Below are 25,000 nucleotides of genomic sequence, written 5' to 3' on the forward strand. Positions count from 1 at the left end.
CCTCGGGTGCTGTCTGGGATGGGTGACCGGAGGATAGTGTTGGATGTCCCGCCCGGTAACCATTCCCTGTGGGTTCCTCACTCCTCCCTTCCACTGCAACCACTGGAGCCTCCTGTGTTGTCTGCTGGTCCATCTGTAATGGGTGGGCCAGCGGTTTCACTCGGGGCTCCCCTGGAGGACAGGACGCCGATTGCAGCATCGGAGGGTGAGCTGACTTCTAGAGATGATGACTCGGCTGCATTGTCTCCATCCGGGAGTTCAATGTTGCCCGAGCCGGATCCAGAATTATCAGCTATGCGGAAACGGGCCGCCGAGGCTGCCGGGCTCGAGTGGAACCTCCACCGTGTCCCGTTCAGTCTCAGTTGGAATCTGGAGTTTGGTATCTTGGGGCGGGCCGCGCTGGTTCTCAGCTCGCCGCCCCAGTGCCTTTCTTTCCCGAAATGCATGGAGAGCTTATCAGGTGAACAGCATCTTTCTCTGCCAGAAACTGCCTGAATAGCTTTTCCCCCTCATTACCCTTGATGGAGGAATGGTGAAGGGTTGCGAGGTGTCCCTCCATTGGAGCGGTCTGTCGACACAGGTGCACCTGTGTCCGGCGGCCGCTGCCTTTTGGGGGGATCCTCGTCTCCCCCCTAAGGCCTGTGAATTTTCGTCCGTTCCGACGGGCAGAGTTTACAAAGCCTGTGGGCAAGCCGCTTACTCTTGCGTACCATGGCATTGCTGCAGGCTAGGGTACCCCTGGCATGCATGAGGGTAATCCAGACCGTGCGCTCATAGGTGAGCACCGCACTGCATCCGACCTCACCCTCCGGGCCGTGAGTGTCGTAGCGTGCGTGATCTGTCTGACGATGTCCACCTTGGTGGTCCAGTAGCGCCTTCGTTGGCTCAGCCTGGTTGGTATGGCGGATGCGGACAAGGTTCGGTTCCTGGTATCCCCAATTCCCCAGGTTGGGCTGGTCGGCGAAGCGGTGGAGAACTGCATCCAACAGTTCTCTGCTGCTCAAGCGCAGACGGAGGTCATCCGGCACATCCTGCCCCGGTGGCGAGCTGCTGCCTCCACCCGCCGCCGGTGGCAGCTCCTCTGCCTGCTCGTCGCCGTAGGCGTTCCCCGGCCGCCGCTCCTGCTGGCCCTCCGCAGCAGCCTCCACCCAGGCCTCAGCATGGAGCCGGCCGCAGTAGAGACGCCCAGCCCGCTCCAGGCGCTGCCAAGCCAGGTAGCAAGCGACAGCGGAAGCTTTCCGGAGCGGGCCGCCCAGGAATGGATGAGATGCTCTTGGAATGGCACGATCACTCCCTCCCCCCGGGTGAGGGCCGGGTGGAGCCTTTGTTTGTGTGTGTGTCTGTTCCGCCGCTGGCTCCCTAAAAAAAAAAAAAAAGCGGAGCAAGCGGTACCCACACTTCAAAGAGAGAGCAATTTCATCTGTTCCTGGGTCCCAAGAGGGCCAGTCTGGCGGGTGTGACCCTGTATAGCCTTACACCCCTCAGCTCCCCCTTGGTCGCCAGCAGGCAGCTTGGTGCGTTCGAGGACCCGGTCATCCGCCTTCTCACGCGCCCCCTGGCGCTAGTGGAGACAGGTAAGTGTTGCACAGCACACTAACACCACTCTCTCTACTTTGCTGCCCCACCTCAGGCTCGGCTACCCCGCTCAAGTCAGTGATAATCATCACATTAGGTGTTGAGCAGACGTGCTCCTGAAAATTCAGTGATATTCATCACACCGAGTGTTGAGCAGTGCTCCTGACTTGTGCGTGCTTATCTTATCCTGCTGGCGAAGGATTTGATATAGCCGCTCCTCCAGCCGGTACGAAGGCCAGTTGTAAACTCGTTCTTCGAGCTACTAGGTGGTGGGTCGTGACCATCTTAGCTCAAGATTGGTCTGCAGCTCCGACCTGAAAGACATGTGCTTAAAAACAGATCTCTACCTTCCGCACCGCAGGCCATCCTGTGGGTTGCGTGTAAGGGTGGAGTATCAGTACAGTGTCCTTCCCTTCGAGTGCTCCAGAGCCCGTTGGGTCTTCAGGTCAACTGGAAGAGAGTAATCTCGCCCACGGGCTGAGTATCTCTTTTTCAGTTTTGGAGATGGACTCGGTCTAACACGTCTCTCCAATGAGAATGTGTTCAGCTGGTGTTTGAAGTGAGAAAGGGTCCCTCTGAAAGAACTTTCAGAGGCTCCTGGGCTATATGGTAGTTGCAGCCATTGGCTTCCTCCATATGTGACCGCTTCAGCGCTAGCTTCAAGATCGAGTCCCGAGGTGACCGTGGCAGAGCAGCTCACCCTGTGTTACTATAGTTCATCCCAGTCTGCTGCCAAACCCTCTTCAACAGAGGGGCCATGTACAAAAGGCGTGTTTTAACGGGAGCCTGGGCGACCCTCGACTACACGGGCATTCGTGCCTTGAGTTGTTAGACATTGCGACCGTTGCGCAAGCTTCGCTTGCATGTCACAACTCACCCGTCACCTCCTCCTTGTAGTCAGAAGCTTCTGAGGACACTTTGTTCCACTCTTCCCGCTCTACTCAATCGTGCCGCCATTGAGCCTTACGACAGTTATAGCCAGGGCAAGTGGAGACTCCATCCCCTGGGTCCAGCTGGGTCATGACCATTCCGGGGCCGCTCAGTTGCCCCTCCGGTTTCGTCTTCCTGCCAGTGTTTGTACAAACCGAGCGGACTACCCTTGGACAAACACTGGCTCTCAGCTGCCCCAGGGGCCCGCAGAAATGCGTTTAACCCCAGTGAGCCTTCTAAAAGCGACTGCGACTCATGGTCGCCTTGCGCCTGCTCAAGTCAGTGAATTCATCACACTTCATGTTGAGCAGAAATGCTCCTGAAACTCAGTGAAGTTCATCGCACTCAGGTGTTAAGCAGCAATGCTCCTGTAGCTCAGAGAGTTCATCACACTCAGGTGTTGAGCAGAAATGCTCCTGTAGCTCAGTGAATTCATCACACGCAGTGCTGAGCAGAAATGCTCCTGGTGCTCAGTGAAGTTCTTCTCACTCAAGTGTGAAGCAGAAATGCTCCTGAAGCTCAGTGAGTTTATCACACTCAGGTGTTGAGCAGGAATGCTCCTGAAGCTCAGTGAACTTATCACACTCAAGTGCTGAGCAGAAAATGCTGCTGAAGCCCAGTGATCTTCACATGTTGTGTTGAGCAATGCTCCTGTCTTTTTGCGCCCGTCGCTTGCACCTACGTGCCAAGTCAGGAGAGGAACAGGTCTTCATAGTTGCCCCTTATTGGCCCAACTAGACCTGGTTCCCATCGACAGCCTTCCTGACTTCCCCTGAAAACTCTTTCAGGGACGGGGCACGATGGCACCCGCGTTCTTCCCCCGGAGATTCCGGGCGGTCTTACATCTGAACGCGGAGGTTCAGGTGGCTATCACAGGGACATGTGATAGTTACCATCACTTCTGCGAGCACAACCTAGAAATGGGTAGCGTGCTTACGCCTTTAGAAGTGGAACCTAGTCGTTGAGTGCGTCTTCTCTCCAGAGGAGATCCTGAAAGCTTTCGATCACTTCAGTGCTCTCTTTCCTGCAAAATGGGTTGGAGTAGGCTGTTTTCCTTCACCCTCAAAATGATGTTGCCTTGGTGTTTAAACGACGCTCATCGTGTTGCAGAAGTGTGCAGAAGCACGTTCTGATCGTCAGGTTCTCGAGGAGCAAGGTCTTGTAAATCCTTGAGTCCCTCTTTATCCTCTTGGGCCTTGTCCCTGGTGCGACTGCACTGCAGAGACCGCCCCTGAGCCACTGCAGGCAGTGAGTTAAAAATTCTGTTATATCAGTTCTCCTGCTCGCGTGGTCTCTACTAGAGGGTAGGGACTTGCTCGCTTTCGGTCAACTTATTGTGCCTGGAGTCTGGGCCGGCAAACTCTCCTTTCTCATGAAGCCAGTTTCACCGTGAGCCCGGTTATAGTGTCGGCTTGCTGCGCCATTCCCCTCCTATGGACTGGATGTGCGCCTTTCTACTCCAGTTGAGTTCCCTTAAAATTGAACACTGTTGAGTTCCTCCACACCCCTCCGACGTCGGACGTGCGGAACGTCTGGTGTTAGGCCTACCACTCGTAAGCAGTGTGGAACCTCTGTTAGGCTGGGTCCATATGTTGCGGTCCCTACGGCGACCCCATATGTGTATTCTTCCACGATACGGCTCCCTGCGGCGAGCCCGTGTCTTCCCTCGGCAGAGTCTCTCTGCCGTCACTCTCAGGTGTGTCTCCCCCCGTCTTAGGCTGGAGCCACCCCAGTGACATTCCATTTGTTAGACTGCCCGGTTTCCGCCCAGTTCATATGTGTATTCTCCACGTTACCTCCCTCTGGGTTGGATGTGGCTTCCGCAGCGTCCCTTCCTTCCAATGTACGGGGAACGCTTTCCCAGTGGTCCTGTAGGAACAGCAGTGACTTCCCTGGCCTAAGCCCCGTCCTTGCCCGCCTTAAATTTGCGGGGGCATCAGGAGGCTTTGGTTTAGGCACTGGAAGGTGGCAGCGTTAGTGGCGTTTTCAAAGGTTATCCCCATTCAGTCGACCGTTGACTACGTCTGACGTTATCGCTATACCTGAAGGAGGGAACGGAGGATGTAGTCCCCTTGCCACTACCGCTGGACCACCGCTGACTCCGGGTTACTCACGGCTCCTCAGCGAAAAGCAACTAGTGCGTGCATCCACTTCCGTATTTATACCCGCGCCGCGGGGGCGGAGTTTGTGATGCGAATTACGCACGCCAATTACATTGGCTCGTTCAATAGTACTCGAAGAGGATAGGCTCTCTAGCGAGATCCCCATTCAGTCGACCGTCGACTACGTCCTCAGTTCCCTCCTTCAGGGAACGGTGGGTTGCAGACGCAACCAGGACGTTCTGTTGGGGATCCGCGTTCACGAGTCCGTAGTGACACTGATGACGTAAGACGCTGCTGACGTGTATCTGGTGCGTCCGTGTATTCGGGTTCAAATAAATATGGCTGGGCAAAAAAATGCAAGTCTTCCTCTGTGTGGAAATCCTTAGACATGTTTGTGAAGATTGTTTTGTTTCCATCGTGCGTCTCCCTCAGACTGTAAACGAAGCTCGGGCGCACCAGACACATGTCAGCTCGTCTTACGTCAGCAGCGTCACTGAACGCGGATCCCCAACAGAACCGGAAGACAATACAATGCTGAATAATGTCGTCGTTTTGGTTATTTTTGGACCAAAATGTATTTCCGATGCTTCAAAACATTCTAACTAACCCACTGATGTCACATGGACTACTTTGATGATGTCTTTATTTCCTTTCTGGACAAGGACAGTATACCGTACATACATTTTCAATGGAGGGACAGAAAGCTCTCGGACTAAATCTAAAATATCTTAAACTGTGTTCCGAAGATGAACGGAGGTCTTACGGGCTTGGAACGACATGAGGGTGAGTCATTAATGACATCATTTTCATTTTTGGGTGAACTAATCCTCTAAGTTGGACCAGGATCAAATCAGCACTACATAAATTCAAATCCAAAAATATGAAGGCATAGAAAACCATTTGATCTCATATTTTCCGGATATACACTGGAATAATTGAGATTTTTTAAATGTTTTTGAAAGAAGTCTCTTCTGCTCACCAAGGCTGCATTTCTAAAAAAAAAGTAAAACTCAATAAAACCGTGAAATATTATTAGGATTTAAAACAGATTTTTTCTGTGTGAATATATAGTAAAGTGTAATTTTTTCCTGTGACCAAAGCTGAATTTTCAGCCTCCAGTCTTCATTGTCACATGATCCTTTAGAAATCAGTATAATATGATGATTTGCTGCACAATTATTATTGGTACTCAATTATTATAATTGTTGTTGAAAACTATTTTGCTGCTTTTTCACATCAACTTTTGAACATAACTTTTGAACTGGTACAGTATCCCGGTTTCCACAAAAATATGAAGCAGCACGACAGTTTTCAACAGTGATAAATGATAATAATCATAAATGTTTCTTGAGCAGCAAATAATCACATGACACTGGAGTAATGGATGCTGAAATTGTTCAAATAGAAAAGTTATTTCACAATATTACTGTTTTCATTCAAAAAATAAATGCAGCCAAATGCATGTACGTTTAAAATCCACTATAGTGATAATAATATGTGAATATTCCTTGATAATTCAGAGCTGAAATTCTGTCTTGTGTGAGAAGGCTTTTCATATGTTAATGATGTTTTGTTCTCAGACCACATGGGGAAGATGGCTTAAGGATTTAAAGTTGTCCTTGGCTTTCCTTATTGTTTGCTACTGTAAACAATCTCATTGTTTGAGCAGAATAAATCAGCACCAACCAGACTAGCATGGTAATCCATATTTGTCTAAACTGGCATTGATTTTCAGCAAACAAAATATACAGTCAAACTAAAAATTATTCAAAAACCAGATATAAATTTTAATATTTTTTTTACTAGTGTATGAAGGACAGTATAGTTCATTTATATGGAAGCTTGTTTCCGCCACAGAATGAAAAATAAAAAAGGTAATTGCGACTTTTTATCTCACAATTCTGACTTTATCTTTCACAATTGCGAGGTATAAAGTCAGAATTGTGAGATATAAAGTCGCAATTGCGTGTTATAAAGTCAGAATTGCATGATATAAAGTCGCAATTGCGTGTTATAAAGTTAGAATTGCGTAAAATAAAGTCGCAATTGCGTGATATAAAGTCAGAATTGTGAGTTATAAAGTCGCAATTGCGTGTTATAAAGTCAGAATTGCGTGATATAAAGTCGCAATTGCGTGTTATAAAGTCAGAATTGCGTAAAATAAAGTCGCAGTTGTGTGTTATTAAGTCAGAATTGCGAGATATAAAGTCAGAATTGCATGATATAAAGTCAGAATTGCGAGATAGTAAGTCAGAATTGCGTGATATTAAGTCATAATTGGGAGATATAAAGTCATAATTGCGTGATATAAAGTCAGAATTGCGTGATATAAAGTCATAATTGCGTGATATAAAGTCATAATTGCGTGATATAAAGTCATAATTGGGAGATATAAAGTCATAATTGCGTGATATAAAGTCAGAATTGCGTGATATAAAGTCGCAATTGCGTGTTTTAAAGTCAGAATTATGAGATATAAAGTCAGAATTGCGTGATATAAAGTCAGAATTGGGAGATATAAAGTCAGAATTGCGTGATATAAAGTCAGAATTGCGTGATATAAAGTCAGAATTGCGAGATATAAAGTCAGAATTGCGTGATATAAAGTCAGAATTGCGTGATATAAAGTCAGAATTGCGTGATATAAAGTCAGAATTGCGAGATATAAAGTCAGAATTGCGTGATATAAAGTCAGAATTGCGTGATATAAAGTCAGAATTGCGTGATATAAAGTCAGAATTGCGTGATATAAAGTCAGAATTGCGTGATATAAAGTCATAATTGGGAGATATAAAGTCATAATTGCGTGATATAAAGTCAGAATTGCGTAAAATAAAGTCGCAATTGCGTGATATAAAGTCAGAATTGCGTGATATAAAGTCGCAATTGCGTGTTTTAAAGTCAGAATTATGAGATATAAAGTCAGAATTGCGTGTTACAAAGTCAGAATTGCGAGATATTAAGTCAGAATTGCGTGATATAAAGTCAGAATCGCGAGATATAAAGTCAGAATTGCGTGATATAAAGTCAGAATTGCGTGATATAAAGTCCGAATTGTATAAAATAAAGTCACAATTGCCTGTTATAAAGTCACTATTGCGTGATATAAACTATTCTGAGAGGAAAAAAGTCAGTCTTTTTTTCCCCATTGAATTGGACTTTACAACTCGCAATTGCGACTTTATATCACGCAAAATTCTGACTTTATATCTCACAATTCTGACTTTATAACACGCAATTCTGACTTTATTTTATGCAATTCTGACTTTATATCAAGCAATTCTGACTTTATATCTCGCAATTCTGACTTTATAACACAGAATTCTGACTTTATAACACGCAATTGCGACTTTATTTTACACAATTATGACTTTATATCACGCAATTCTAACTTTATATCACGCAATTCTAACTTTATAACACGCAATTCTGACTTTATATCGCGCAATTGCGACTTTATTTTGCGCAATTCTGACTTTATATATCGCAATTCTGACTATATCACGCAATTCTGACTTTATATCTCGCAATTCTGACTTTATATCTCGCAATTGCGTTTTTATTTTACGCAATTCTGACTTTATATCTCGCAATTCTGAGAAATAAAGTCAGAATTGCGAGATGTAAACTCGCAATTGTTAGAAAAAAAGTCCGAATTGTGAGATAAAAAGTCGCAATTATTATTATTATTTATTTATTTAGTGGCGGAAACAAGCTTCCTTACATTTATGTAAGTGAGGAGAGCAAAATAAACTCTGTGACATATTATACCCAAAAATTCTTCATACAGTGACTACCAGTAACATTTATAAAAATTTGGGACCAAAAATTATGAAGACACTTTGAGCTGATCATGTTTTGCTGAAGTGTTTTTCTTTAATAACTAATGCACTTTTTTACACCACAGACTGAACAACATGAAGCATTGCTTTGTAATTGTTTGAGCTAAACTGATATTATCTAATTGTGTAGTTAAATTTAACAGCTGACAGATATTCAACATAATTCATGTGTGAGAGTCTAACAGAAGGACGGACAAAAACAGGGAAATATCAACTGATTTAATAACTCGAGTTCTTGTCATTTTATTATACCATTTTCTAAACAATAGCGAATAAACTGTGATAATGTAAGAAATGTTAAAGGTGTCTGAATAAATTTAGGTTTGACTGTAAAGTCTTACACTGTCTTCAAAGTCTTTCTTCTGTAAACAAACTTTGTTGCATTATTTTCCTGTTATCACTGGAAAAAGCTCATTGTAAAAAGCGCTATATAAATAAAATTGACTTGACATGTCTTGAGTGTTTCTCTCTCTCTCTCTCTTCTCAGCAGATACAGGACGCTGCGGATCAGGGCATCATGTTCGCGGGCTTCATCCAGGAGCCGGCGGGTCTTCGCCCGCATGTGTCCCGACACGGAGAACCAGAGGAACCGTCTCTCTCCCTGCACTCCAGCCCCAGCTCGCTGCACGGATCCGGGCTCACGCCGAGCCCCAGTCCCCTGGAGGAGCCCGAGTCGGGAGACCAGAACCAAGGGGAGAACGAGGGAGGAGAGCCTTCTGAAGAAGGAGGAGGAGAAGACGATCTCTCTGTTGAGACATCAGCCGTGTTGAAATCAGGACCTGGTGAAACACAGCAACACAACAACAACGACACGGCCAAAATCAAAGACACAACCGAGAAAGCCAGCAGGTTCACACTGACTAAGAGCGGTGGGTTGATCATCTTTATCCTTTCATCAAAACGAAATCTCGCGACGGATATTTAAAGTGCGTTTTAGTTTCGGCATAAAATGCTGGCTAAGTTTATATCAGCATATTTCTGATACTGTAATATTCGATATATTTCTCTATAACTATAGTTTCTATGTAAACTGTATACGCTACTCTTCAAAAGCTTGTCGTCGGTAAGATGTTTTTGATAGAAGCCTCTTATGCTCAAAAATACAGTGAAGATAGTAACATTTAAATTTAAATCAGTTAAATTTTTCTATGTGAATTTATAGTAAAGTGTAATTTATTCCTGTGATCAAAGCTGAATTTTCAGCATCATAACTCCAGTCTTCAGTGTCACATGATCCTTCAGAAATCACTATAATATGATGATTTGATGCTCAAGAAACATTTATGATTATTATCAATGATCGGACTTTTGTGGAAATCGTCACTTAGGATTATTGGCAGACAGCCACACCTCTGAACAGACATTGTAAAAACTGCCTTTAGAAATCAATATTTTATTTCTATAATATCACTAAACACTCATTACCTGTTCTGGTATTCTGATTTTATTGGTATCAATTTGCGTTTTATTGATCAATTATTGGTCCATTTACAAGTTATGTGCAGTTTTTGGTGAAACTACTCAAAACATCCACTGTATTGGCCATATTAAGTGCATGAAAATCTACAATGTTGCTCAATTTTAATGTCGTGTAAGTTTAATCTCAAATGTAAAGTGTTGATGAGTTAGAAAGATCATAAATCATCTGACTTCTGGGTGTCACACACTGTGAAAGCATCTCACTGGTCTTTTTTTGTCTCAAGAAAAGCATTGTCAGAGTTTGGACGAATGGGATTGGGAACATTTGGCATTTACAAAAACCCACACAGCGGGTGCTAGATTAGGCTTTGTTCACCCTTCTTTTCTACGACAGTAACCAGATGGCAAACCTCATTCTCAACATTAGCTAGGGAGGCGTTTCTTGCAAAAACTGTGGTATTGTGCACAGAGTTCGCCGTAGCATGTGAATGATGCATGCTGGGAGTCTGTGCCCGAGTCTCCGTCTGCATGTGGAATGATGCTATGGACTCACGCTACACCAATTTTTCTCATTCAGGCACAAAATGACAGATGCCAGCAGTCCTTTGGCACAGCGCTGTGTCTTTATGACTTATCGCCACTGCTGATAAATATAGTCATTCCCCGCTCAAATCCCTCTAATGCTCCTGGAGATCATATATAAAGCATAATGGCGCTGGTCAGCAGTGTGAAATGCTCGGAGATTTGTCAAAGAAAGATTTTTTTTTCATCCCGCAGTGAAGCTGGAAAGCCATCGAGTGAAACCTGCATTCACAAAGAAAAGCACGGATATTTGTGTTTCATGCACAGCAGTGATTCAAAGAGCTTTACACACTAAAATTAGGGATGCACTGTATATCAGCCACCATAACGGTATCGGCCCATATATGTTTGTTTTTAATCTTATCATTATCGGCCTGATAAGAAAATTTGGCTGATATATTAAAGCAAATAAATAATGGATTATTTCCTTCAGATGTACACTGTTCAACATGATGGTTTTGAATTGCTTGAAATATGATTGGAATCACTTCAAAAAAGGAAAATACTGTAAAGTGCAACATGTGTGTCATATCGGCTGCATAAAATTATAATGTGAACATCAATATAATTGTGTGCTTAGGACATGGCATTTAATGGTGAGACTTTTGTTTTTGTAATCATGCTCTCAAAAATTATATGAAAATTTGGATTTAGATTTATCGACCAAAATATCGGTTATCGGCTTTCAAATATAAAGAATTATCGGTTATCTGTATTGCCAACATTTTTATATTTGTGCATCCCTGACTAAGTTGAAAATTAAAAGTGCAATATTCTGGCTTGATCTCATGAGATGCATTTTAAAACAAAATAAAAAAATATAATAAATAAGACACTGATAGTAAGACCATTAAGATTATGTTACTATTTTAATGACACTAGAGTTGTAGGTTGCAGCCCTAAAACTATGGAAAAGAATGAGCTTTTTTGAATTCCCAAGGGAATTTCTGGTTTTGCATTATATTTTCACTGTAGAAGAAAGTTAAAGATTTGAAATAAAACAATGCATGGCAGTAAAATGGTAGGCATAAAGACAAGTAGGGTCGTTAACCAAAAAAATGCACAGAATAGGTTCAACTGACAGAGGAATTTAACTAAAAATGAATAGTGATGATTATACAAACTGTCAATTTCGGGCTGCATTGTTTTATCACACGATTCACTAAGGGAATTCAGTGCAAATGCTAAAAGTTTTTCGAGAATTTGTTCCTTTGAGTTCTAAAACATCTATTTATATTCGGGACCTTCACAATCAGCCGGTGGGATGCAATCCACATCCGAATATTTCCATAGTTATCAGCTCCTCTGTAGACGGAGGTCAGGACTTTTTGGTGATGTGTTTGGGTGTTGATATGATGCAATTCAAGTGTGGATTAGGCAAACGCTTGATGGCATGTCACGTTCCTTGGCAGTGCTAACCGCAGATATCCAGCGAGTTTGACCTTGTCGAAAGGGTTAAGAGGGATCATATAGAGCTTGGAGGGGTCGTTTGTGTGCTTGTTTCTGCACTAAACATCTAATGCTTTACCAAGCCCCTCTGGAAGTTAGCCAATGTCACAGACACACTGGTTTTCATGTGTGAAAGCATTGCTTTCTTCACATACACAGACTGTATTTAGAGTTGCAATGGCAGCCAGTTAGTATTCAGGTGGATTTCATTAAAACATATACACTGTCACCAGTGAACTGGGCAAGAAAAATGATTTTGTAATTACTGTAAGTTACTGTATTGTAAGTTTTTTGCAACTTTTTAACTGAAAATACTAAAACCTGAATGTTTAGCTAAAGCATACTGCAATGCAATGATTTAAGTAAATAAATAATAATAATTAATTAATTAATAAGCATACATTAAGGTCAGTATAACTAATACTATTATGATTTAAACTACTGTTGAAACATATTTTTTTTGTTTTAATCAAAAGTTCTAATCTAAAGTTGTGCTTTAGACTTTAGTGTTCTATTCATCAGAGAATCCATAAACATAAAATGCATCACGGTTTCCACAAAAATCTGAAGCAGCACAACTGCTTTTAACATTGATAAAAATCATAAATGTTTCTTGAGCATCAAATCATCATATTATAGTGATTTCTGAAGGATCATGTGACACTGAAGACTGGAGTAATGATGCTGAAAATTCAGCTTTGATCGCAGGAATAAATTACACTTTACTATATATTCACATAGAAAACAGATGATTTACATCGGAATAATATTTCATAATTTTTTATGTATTTTTGATCAAATAAGTGCAGCCTTGGTCAGCAGAAGAGACTTTTTAAAAAACAAAAGGGAACCGACCCCTATGAATAGTAGTGTATAAATACTTTACATTTTAAATATGTAATTATAAATGTTTTGCAATGCAGTAATAAAAAAAATGAGAGGGAAAGGTAAACAACCGTCATGAAAATAACAATACAAAAAAAAAATCTAAATGGTTCTTCGTTTAAATTATAATTTGACCCTTTTTTTTTGCAACCCTCCTTATTTCCCTCATCTATAAAAAGGCGAAAATAAACTAAAAATCAGTTTGTAATAAAGCGATGCACATGTACTGTGGACATGAGTTTACAGGAAGACTAACTGAAGAACCTGTTGTGCCCGAGCTGGAGTAAAACAACAAATAATGATTAATTCTTGCTGGGATTTGAGCTGTAAGTGCATGCGGCTCCGAAAGCCATTCAGATCATTCTCTCTCTCATCCGCTTTTCTTGTTCCCGTCAGATGGGGCTAATGACTCAATGCAGTCAGAGGCAATCTAAATGATCGCTGCCAGAACAAAAGTGCATCCATATTTATCTTTTTGGTCAATTTCCCATTAGTTCTTAAAATAGGGAGGTTTTTAAGCCAAGCACACAAACAAATCCATCTTGGACTATTGCAATCCATTAGGTCCACTCTCTTTCTCTTTGAGACACAGGGTAAACAGCGTTTTGTTTTCCAGCCAAATGTAATTTCATTGAGAAGAACGGATGGTCAATTCTCCCAAGTGTAGGGCTTGTCTGGTGAGAAACGACGGTACTAAATACTCATTCGAGATTGCCACTACATCAGCTAATTTCCCTAATTACTCACCTCCGCTAGACCAGGACACCAGCTAATTAGCCCATCTACAAGCTAATTAATTAAGTACATGTGAAGGGCCACAGTGAAGGAACCCGCACTTCACACTGCAACGAATCTCATAACCCTGCTGACAAGACCAGGTTGAAATGTAAAATTTCTTTTACATTTCGACTACATATATGACCAGTGTTGGGTAAGTTATTCAAAAAAAAAGTAATTCACTACAAATTACTCATTACTGGTTTAAAATTGTAATTTGATTACATTACTGATTACTGCATGTAAAAAGTAATCAGATTACTAATTACTTTACTTTCAAGTTACTTTGAAAACCTATTAAAACTACAAGAATACACTACAAAGTGAAACTTAGTTCTTTCCGTAATTTAATACTGCAGACATCCCAATTCTCCCGGAAGTTCCGGAGTTTCCCGCATATTGATAGCGGCTCCCTGATGCGCAAATTAGTTAAAATCTCCCGGAATCAAGAGCAAGCGAGCAAGAGCGAGAGACCTTGCGTGTGTGTGTGTGTGTTTGTGTGTGTGTGTGTGTGCGTGTGTGTGTGTGTGTGTCTCATGAAGCGCGTTCTCCGGTAAATTCATTAAAGCGCACGCTCATTAACTGACGCAGCCGGCCAAACGTGATTAGAAATTCATTTTACTAAATATTTTTTTCTTAACAATACATTTGTAACTTAATTTTATTGACATCAGTAACTGTAATCAAATTACATACATTTTAAATGTAATGAGTTACATTACTGCATTATCACGAAAAGTAATTAGAATACTTAGTAATGTGTTATACCCAACTCTGTATATGACCCACTTTTAATAAAGATTAATGTTGAAATGGGTGAAGTGTCCCTTTAAACTCATTTCATTTAGGAGTAAAGCCGCCTTTCCACTGAACACGACAAACGTCAGCCGTCGGACCGGAAGTCATTCATTTCCAATGGAGAATAGTACGGGAGCTTCGTGGCGTTCCGATCATATGCGTACGAGGAAATTCCGGATCCGATTTGAGCTTCGGATACGTTGAAATATCTGAAATTCTGTGGCTAGACCGTATGCGACCGGATGTGATGTATTTGAATCAAAACTATGAGGAATTACCAATATTTTACCACTTTAACGTTATTCTGTAAACGCTATTTCTGTATAATTGTTGATGTCGATCAGCTCTATAAAATCTACTATGTTTTTATTTATGATGTATTGATGGTAATTTATTTTGTGTGGATATATTCATGCATGCATTACATTAATTAAAATCCTTAATTTTACCTGTGGTGAATAAGCCGAGGGTAACGGTTGCTTCACGACCAATTTCATAGTTCCGTGCGACTGCCACTAGGGGGCGAAATGGGAAATGTTCGTTCAAATTTTCGCACGTTAAAAAATACATACGCCCTCATGTTGTTTCAATCATAAAAACGATTCGGATCGGGTTTCATTTTCAACGTGCAAAAATTTCGGACGAGAATTTCGGCCTTTTCACTGCACACGACATTCGCATACAATTGTCTGAAATTCTCGTTCGAATTTTTCGCACGTTAAAAAATTAATAAAATCTCACGCTGTGTCAATCACGTTTACACACTGGCTCCGAAACTTCGTCACGCACAGAAACTTTGCACACTGAGTCCGATGCGCATTTATTAATCTGTTGCGAAAAAATTCGCAAAACTATACAAAATGGAGTCTTCAAGCAGTGAGGATGATTTTGTTGTCCTCTGTCTTCTTAAAAAGAGGGAAATAAAGAGGAAATATTGGGTCCATCCAATCCTGAGGTTGCGTAGAGAGGAAGGAGAGTTCGCTGCGGGATTATCCCGAGAGATTCAAAGGTTACTTCAAGATGTCAGTGGCTCAGTTTGATGACTTGCTAGCTAAAAGAAGACCACCAATTTCCGTGAACCAACTGATCCTGAACAGTTCTGGATTTTGGCGTTCGCTTGTACGGTGGCTCAAAACACCTCAAAATACTTGCTACAGATGCGAAAAACTCAATAAATAATGGAAATGAAAATGAAACCCAATCCGAATCGTTTTATTATTGAAACAATGTGAGGTCGTATTTATTTTTTAACTCGCGAAAATTTCAGACGAGAATTTCAGACTCAGTGTGCAAGGGCCTTTAGACTAAATGGGCATTACCGCTTTTCTCTGCCATTAAACGAAATCAATGTTTCACATGTCCACAGGTGCCGAGCTCTTCGGATTGTTTAACTACCCGGGTCGCCGTGAGGGTCAGTTTAAGTACTACACGGTTAAAGTGCCTCTACGAGTGCAACCGCAGGGCGAGGGCATCTGTACGCTGGAGGCCAACTGGCTCGATCACATGACCCAACATTTCAACAACGGAGCTTCACTAGTAGACGGATACTTTCAGCTGGCCAGTGACAACGGTGAGTTACCGTAGTGTGATGCTATTGAAATTCAAAGAATAAGACATTTACTTTTGTTCGCACACACTAGATGCCATCAGTAAACCATGAGACTTTGATATACACCATGGTTCTGAAGATTTGATATTATATGTATGACATATAATGTTATTAAAATCATATTGCAAAGTACTTCATGGACAAAATACCACATGGTGCTAGAGTTGGAAAACAACATTGTATTACCATGTTTTGTAAAATGTCATTAAAAAGTGGAATAAATGATATGCATAAAAATGTAAAATTGACAAAAACATTTTTTAAATTGCATATTGCTAAAAACATAAGAACAAAAATAATAATAAAATAAAATTCTGAATATTAGATTTCTTGATAAATGTAATGCATAACAAATATATATATATATATATATATATATATATAATGTATATGTAGTGGAAAACACTAAACTGAATTAATACATTCATTCCAAAATGGGAAACACAACAAAACAAAACAAAAACTAAATATACATTTTAAAAATTAAATAACTAATTTAAAAAAATCAGTTAAAAGAAGAAAAACATTGTATTACTATTTTCCCATTATGTATTTCTATGGTATTATGGCGATTTTTAAAGTCCCCCTGTAGTCAATAATTTCATCCCTTAAAACTCATCTTTGATCACCACAATTACATATTTAAAAACAAAAATTATATAATTCTTCATGCAATAAAATAGCTTGAATGTAATTCGACACCCTTGCCTCATTTAGTATGCGCAGTTCTATGAATATGCAAATGAGCCCCGCCTCCACTCACTCACTCACTCAGAGATCCACTCGTTGACGATCACACGTTGATCTGATTGGTTACAAGGTAGTTTGTGACGTCAGAAACACCAGCGATTTCAAACCGTGTTTTTGAGACTGTCTTTGGTTCACTGCAGTTTTAAGCAGAAAATACTCAGCAATGCTGTCGACTTATGAATTTACACACGGTTTGTCTTAAAGCATATAAACAACACCACACAGACATATAAACAACATTAAACACTTGATTTTTACCACAGGAGGTTAAACCCTAATAAATGTATTAAAAGTATCTTCTAATAAATGGATCAGTGATTCTAAAAGAAAGTGATTAGTTTGATATTGTTTATTCTGACTCATTAATTATTCATCCTATTAAAATACCTTGTGGGATTTGAGCACTGAAAGCGTTTTCAGAAAGCATTTCAACATGAGATCTGTAGTGTGGATCTTATTGCGCTGTGGGAAATGCACTGTTGCTAGTCGAATATAAGCTGTTTTGTGGCTGGGTTATAACATCGGGGACACGGGGAAAGGAGGGTATTTGTCATCGTTTAGAGCTCTCTGGATCTTGAAGTGGTAACGATGTGGCAAGAGAACGTGTGCAGCGCTGGCAATGACGCAAAACCCAAGCCTCTTATTAGTTAATTAACTTATTTTAATGACTCCCCTGTTCACTCAGAAAACCCCTGCCAAGTGCAAATCCACCGAGGGAAATCCTGAAGTAAACACTAGGAATTAAAGGACAGGAATTAATTCGATTTTTATATACTTGCTGAGAAAAAATAAACGTAGTGTTTGCCAGTGCAAACCTCAAGCTGCTTTCACACCGCCAGCAACTTTACTCCATGTTGCAATCCGTTTTCTTGCATTTTTGAGGGAAAAGACTAAATATAAATGGAATCAGAACATAAACGGCCTTATATTCGTGATGAACGAGAAACAGCTCTTTGCCATCGTTGCTTTTTATCTGAGGTGAGCGCATAGGCACTACTCTACGAAACCATTCAGGCTCGAAATGAGACATGCCAATAATTATAGGAAAGTTGCTGACCGCTAAAAAACGCAACTTCATCTGGCCAATTACACCTATTTAAATCAAGGAAAGGGAGGCACAGCCTACAAAAACTTGAGGTGAAATTGGGCGATTTAATGTTCATAAAATTTCCAGTTATTCATTTAATGTCTCAGAATGTGTATTTCTTGTTTGCAATTTCACCTCTGTAAGTGTAAACACCGCACACTTCTTCCCCAAATGTGCCAAATCTGCGAAACGTGAGTATGAGAGGATTGAGGAAAGGAGAGGAGGCAAATCCATATAGCCGGACACTTGGTAAATTGGATTTAAAAAATTAGCCAATCACCATCGAGTATCTCACTTTCAGCGATTAGGAGTGTTGAGAAAAGTAACATGGCAGAGGAGACTATCTTCCCTTCGTACATCATCAACCACGTAAATTACATGATATTAGTTTGAACTGCTACCGCTGATTTAACTTTGGAGATACTGCATATTTTATCGTAAACACACTTACTAAACTACCATTCAAAAAACATCTACAAATGAAAAATAAAGGAAGACGCCATGCCTAAGGTTTATAAAGGCTGCAGCTTCACTAAACGAACGAACAAGCTCTTTTAACACGGACATTTAAAAGGAATGAAGAATTATTTGCTTCCAGTGATAGGCTAGGACTAGCTGAGTGAACTTGTATATCAAGACAATAGAGTGCCGAAGTTATGGCGTCACTTTGTAGGACAACTCGGAAGTTAGCGGCGCCTGGGTTCCCTCGATCGAAAAGCTAAGCATTTTCCCCATAGACTTTTGGAAAATCGCAAAAAAAATAAAAATAAGATCTGTGTTCAACAAAGAGTTGTGACCCTTTCACGTTTTGTCTATCAAGACAATCTTTACAAGTTAATCCAAAATGTATACATTTTGAGGCCTAATATAAAGTTTAAAAAAACCACAAGCAGACACAATAAAGTTGAAAAAACCACAAGCAGGTTATAACTGGTGTGTTTTATGTCATAGATCAAAACGTGAAAATATTTAGAGGCTTTGTTAACCACAGACCTTATTTCAGGCGATTTAGCAAAAACCCATTCAAAAAACCCATAGACTCTAGGGCGAGGGAACCGGAAGTGCAAAAAATGCTAACTCACTTCTGCGTTTTGGCCTACAAAGTGACGTCATAACTCTATACAAATATGTCTTTTTTTATATATATATAAATATTCTGCCTATAAGTGACCAAAAAAGCCATTTAAAGCAGTTAAAAATACGACCGCTAAAACTTTGTGTGCCTCTATATTAAAACCCACCGACCGACACTGCAGGACATAGTGACTTTACTGCTATTGGTGAAAGTCACTCTTCATTTGCATAATGTTAAAAATATGTTGTGTTGTTGGACGCCTACATCTCATCCCTGGAAATCACCAGCTCTCCATTGAAACAGGTACGAGGGTCCGTGGCTCTACAATTAGAGAATGCGCAACGACAAACTTAATCACGTGTGCCTTGATAACCAATAGCATTGAATTTCATTCAGAGTTATGCGACAGTGTTTGCGGAAACCATAGAAATTAATGAGAAGTGTCGTAAACTGAATCATTCCTGTCACGCAATTGTCCGAAACTTCTCTCAATAAACAGCTTTTTTTTAGTGTAAACTTAAAAAATAGATCAATCCAAAACATTTTTTTAGAGCAAACATGTTGAAAATTAGCTGAATAAATGGTAAGCTATTTCCCTAGTGACATCCATTCAAAAAAACAAAACAGCATCTATCGCAGCTTTTTTTCTGCACAGTTCGCAGGCTTGCCTTCAAGTGGCTTCGATTGAAATTTATGGGATCATGTCGCTTTGTCGCTGACTGTGTTCAATGCAAATCCGTGAGATCTGTGAGATTCATTCAATGCAAATCTATTGATGTTTTATCCATTACCAGGCAAAAATCACAAGTCCAATCGCTTAGAAAACTAAAAGTACATCTCGATTTAACAAACCAGGTAATATGAGGGATCATTCATGTCCGTAAGTAAAGAAATGGCGTCTAATACTCAGTAAATTAACTGTGACTATGAGCAATAGTTATACTTATGACTTAGCAAAGACCACTAATGCAGAATGCATAACAAACTAAAATATATTTAAATGTGGAATACACTTAATGAATAAATAAAATAAAAAATGATATGTATAAAAATATCAAAATTGCTAAAATAAAGACTAAAACAAAATAAAATGCATTCAAAATTGGAATACATAAGCGTATTAAGCGTCACTAAATATTTAAATGTGGAATACACCTAAAAATAAATAAAATGGCATGTATAAAAGTAATAAATAAAATAAAACAACAAATAAAATAAAATGCATTAAAAATTGGAATACATAAGCGTATTAAGCGTCACTAAATATTTAAATGTGGAATACACTTAAAATACATAAAATGGCATGTTTAAAAATAATAAATAAAATAAAATGCATTAAAAAGTGGAATACATAAGCGTATTAAGCATCACTAAATATTTAAAGGTGGAATACACTTAAAATAAATAAAATGGCATGTATAAAAAAAGAAGATAAAATAAAATGCATTGAAAAGTGGAATACATAACCTTGTTAAGCATCATATAAAAATGTAAAGAATATGTTTAATGACTCGAGACAAATGATGGTGTTCATGTCAACGACACGTGCAAAGGAAAACAACAGTAAGTGTATGCAGTGTTAAAGCGGGAGGATGGCAGAGCCCTGTGGAGTCCGGGAACAATGTGATATCAAAGCACCGCCAGCATGTAGACTTTTCATAAGTGTCTGATTACATGAAAGGCTGGAGACGCATTCATTATCAGGCCTGTGAGAAGCACATGGGCCAGATCTCGCCAAATTTAGCTTCTCTTTGAGTCTGGCCTGTGAATGCATAATGAGAACTCCATGGTGATGCACTCCCACAGTGTCTTCTTCTCACTGTAAACATCAACACGTCCGTAATATGAGAGGAAGATGCACACGCATGCAACAGAGCCGAACCGAGACCGGTGCTCTGGGCGAATCTCAGGAAAACATGTCAAGGTCACGTTTCACCTCAAAAACAACAGGAAATAATTATAAAAAACAACAAATTCTGCTTGCAAATCTGACGTTTGGTCTGTTTTAAGTCAATTTTATCATTTTGTGCGTTATATGAAAATCAAAATCAATCGCCACAAAAAATGCCCGAGTAATAATGATGAATGCCTCTCTTCACATCGTTTTTGCACTGATCATATTTTGCATAAAAAATAATGAAGCTCATTTTAAGTTCAGACCAATTAGATTTTTTTTGGGTAACACTTTACAATTTGTTAACATTAATTTAATAACTAACAATGAACAATTCTTCTATAGATTTTATTAATCTCAGTTAATGTCGATCTCAACATTTACGAATACCTTTTTAAAAATCTGAAGTTTTATCCGATGAGTTAATGCACTGTGAACTAACATGAATATTAATATTTTTATCAACTATTATTAACAAAGGTTAATAAATGCTGTCAAATATATAGTTATCATAGTCAGTTCATGTTGACTAATGCATATTAGTTAACTATTATAAATAGATAATAGTTAACACTTAACTATAAATAGATAACACGTTTTAATATATTATAAAAAGTTACCATTTTTTGCATTGTGACATTAGTGTCATAATTGCATTTTAATATATTTGATATTTGTATATTATTTTAGGGGTATTTTTGAATAGATTAAAGCTAAATTGAATAAAATGGCAATCGCAAAACAAATTTAATAAAACTTAAGGCTAATTCAAAATACCAATAAATATTATAATAGTATGTAAATAATAAAAAAAAAAAATAAGCAGTTTGCATTTAATTTCTTTGCATTATGGTAATGAGATTTTGTGGAGAAAATGTTTAACTGTCATGAGCATTTAAATGCTGAACGATCCTGAAATAGGATCATGGTGTCAAAGATTTCACATTTCTTTCTGTTAGTTTCAGGGGTGAAATATGACCTGGACATGTTCTTGACAGCGCTTGTAAGATTAGTTCTCCTATTTGATAGAAGATCAAAATGATAGTCTTAAGAGATCAGCAGTGGCACGGCCTCGACCTCCATCTTCAGAAACTGCCCTCCAGGTGCTTCTGATATGAGTTTATCCACCGGTCCAGGGCTGGATGGGGGTTTTGTGTCGGCTTAAAGTCTACTGATGGATTCTGCTCGTTGTCGACGCTGTTGGTGTGGCGTTCTGCTCCACTGATTTACTTGTGCACCCGTCTAGCTTTGCTTCAGTGACATTGAAGTTGTCCAGGAGAATGTCCTTTATAAAGAAGCTTTCCTTTAGCCTCTCCCGCCCTTAGAGACGGGTTTCCATGGTGAGGAAAAGTGGGAGGCGGGAGGCGAGTTTTAAAGGGATAGTTCGCCCGAAAATGAAAATTACCCCATGATTTACTCATACTCAAGTCATTGTATATTGCATTCTTCTTTCAGACAAATACAATCAGAGTTATATAATAACATGTCCTGGCTCTTCCAAGCTTTATAATGGCAGTGAATGCACTCAAAAAAATAAGCTGTTGAACCAACTTAAATAAAATAAGGAAAATTTTTCCAACAAAATCTGATTAGTTTGAAATGATTTGTTGGAATCTTGCTCTATGAACTTAAATTCATTTAGTCAAGACTACTAAAATAATTGTCATGCCTACTAGGTAAAGTTTTGATAAGTTAACTAGATTTAATTTTTGTCCTGCCTAAAAACATTATAATTTTAGCTAATTACTTCCAATGATAGAAGCTGCTTGCATTCAATTTAATTATAACATCTTTTTACATAGTAATATTAGATATGACTTATACAGGTCTGTGAGTGAGATTTAATGCATATTTAGTGTATATTGACTGCCCAGAAGTCGTCACTCTTTTGCATAATGGTAACAACAAAATTCAAAAACATTACAGAAAGTCCTCTAAGTTTCTAAAATAACTGAACATTAAATACTAACATTAACTAACAACATCTTTCCATTTACTGAAAAACACATAAAATAACACTTTAATCCCTAAATTTACCCTCCTAATGCAGTCCCTTGCAAAGCATGCTGGGAACTACAGATCCACTGCCCAGTTAGTTGTCAACAAAAATGATTCATGTAGTTTTCACACAAATGAAGTAAACTTCAGTCTTAAATATATTAGGTTGATTGAACACAATTAAATTAAGTTGTGACAAAATATTAAACAATCGTGTTACTTTTGCTTATTTTAATTAATTAAATTTAACAAGCGGCAAAAATATTTTTTTGAGTGTGGCTGTATGTCTTTGGAAGTCCATCAAAGCACATCTTTACATGATTAAAGTGCTCGACGCGGCTCTGCAGGGGTTAATAAAGGCCATTTATTAACCATGTTCAAGTGTTAAGGCCATTGCACTGAGTCCGAAATTTTCATATGCGTTTTTCCGTATTCGTGATTCGGTGGCTCTGAATTGTAAAAAAAAACTCTCAAAATGCTGGCTGTGGATTTGAAAAAAATCGAACCCAATCCGAATTTTTTTATGACGGACGAAAGTTTCGGAGGCAGTGTGCAAGCGTGATTGACATAACGTGAGGTCGAATTTTTTTTTTAACGTGCAAAAATTTCGGATGCGAATTTCGGACTAAATCAATGCGTATGTCCGTCTGCCGGAAGCTAGTTATAAAGGTTAAAATATGGATATTTTATAAATATGGACAGTTATAAAGATTTAAATATTGATATTTTTCTTAAACGAACGCATCGCTTCACTTCAGGAGGCCTTTTTTAACCCCCTGAGACGCGTGGAAAGATGCGTTTTCATGGACTTCCAAAGACATACAGCCAGTCATCATAAAGCTTGGAAGAGCCATGACATTTTTTAATGTAACTCCGATTGTATTCGTCTGAGAGAAGAAAGCTATATACACCTAGGCTTGAATGTGAGTAAATCATGGGTTAATTTTCATTTATGATAGTGAACTATCCCTTTAATGCGCTGGGTGTGGCGTTGAGTGGCACCCATCACACCAGCACTGAATTTGCAGATCTTAATGCTCTCAGCTCTACGAAACCGTTGCAATTAAAGATTCATCCGCTCCACAGGAGAGCAACACGGAGGGCCACAGGCTCATCGCACTTCCAGGTTTAGCTCCCGCTGAATAGACGCCAACGATGTTGACTAAAAGGTTTCTTTTGTCTGACTTTTGCACCGGGGCGAATTTCCCCCTCCTCAGAAAAGAATATGCACCCGCAGCTGTGACACATTCATGCGCTTGACTATTCATGCTGTTCTGCCTATATTCAGATTCCACGAAGGCACAGATATATTCAGCGTATGAATTTCCAATAAGGTATTCTCTTGCTGTGAAAGGGATTTTGGAGATACCTCCCAATGTCATTTTCCTGATGCACAAAAGGCCCGGAGAATGAATGGTACCGTTTTGAACAGGTCCATGAGTGAGAGAGGATGACAGACACACAAAAGTGAAGAGCATCATTTTGTAACTGTTAAAGTCAACGTGAAATCAAAATTGATCCTTTTTTAGTTGCTTAATACACGTACCTGGTCTTATAAGGCGCATTCACACTGCACCTAAACACGAATGTCACTTCTCTTCTGAGAGCTCAATCTCTTTCTGAACACCAGTGGCATTCAAAATGGAATTCGAGAGTGTTTTTTTGGGATGGATGGATGGATAGACAGAACAATAGAATGATAGACAGAAGGATAGATATAGATGGATGGATGGATGGATAGATTCATTAGTCTGTGTCTGTCTGGTTTCTGTCACTCTTTCTTTTCTTTGAAATATTTCAAATGACTTCCTCTTCTGCATATATTCTCACTAGAAGTTATATTGAACTATAGAAAGAACTATAGATAGATTAAAAACGAACGATGGATGGATAAAAACGAACAATGGATGGATGGATGGACACAGATCACTAGACAGAACGATAGAATGATGGACAGAATAATAGAATGATAGACAGAACGATACAGTAAAATGATAGACAGACGGATAGACAGATAGATAGATAGATAGATAGATAGATAGATAGATAGATAGATAGATAGATAGATAGATAGATAGATAGATAGACAGAACGATAGAATGATTGACAGAACAATAGAATGATAGACAGAACGACAGAATGATAGAATGATAGACAGAACAATAGAATGATAGACCGAACGATAGAATGATAGACAGAACGATAGAATGATAGACAGAACGACAGAA

The 25,000-nt window shown here is 39.5% G+C and overlaps 1 protein-coding gene across 2 annotated transcripts in view; it reads left to right on the plus strand.

The window, feature by feature from the left end:
* rftn1b (raftlin, lipid raft linker 1b) overlaps positions 1–25,000 on the plus strand; it is a 118,168-nt gene that overhangs the window by 63,938 nt on the left and 29,230 nt on the right. For both annotated transcript variants that reach the window (XM_077229956.1, XM_077229955.1), the window contains exons 5-6: positions 8,937–9,318; positions 15,726–15,929. In XM_077229956.1, coding sequence (XP_077086071.1) covers positions 8,937–9,318; positions 15,726–15,929 — 586 coding nt within the window. The remainder of the gene's footprint in view (positions 1–8,936; positions 9,319–15,725; positions 15,930–25,000) is intronic.

The sequence above is a fragment of the Siphateles boraxobius genome, unplaced genomic scaffold (genome assembly GCF_051911475.1).
Source record: "Siphateles boraxobius isolate OS27281-9 unplaced genomic scaffold, OSU_SipBor_1 137, whole genome shotgun sequence".
NCBI lineage: Eukaryota > Metazoa > Chordata > Actinopteri > Cypriniformes > Leuciscidae > Siphateles > Siphateles boraxobius.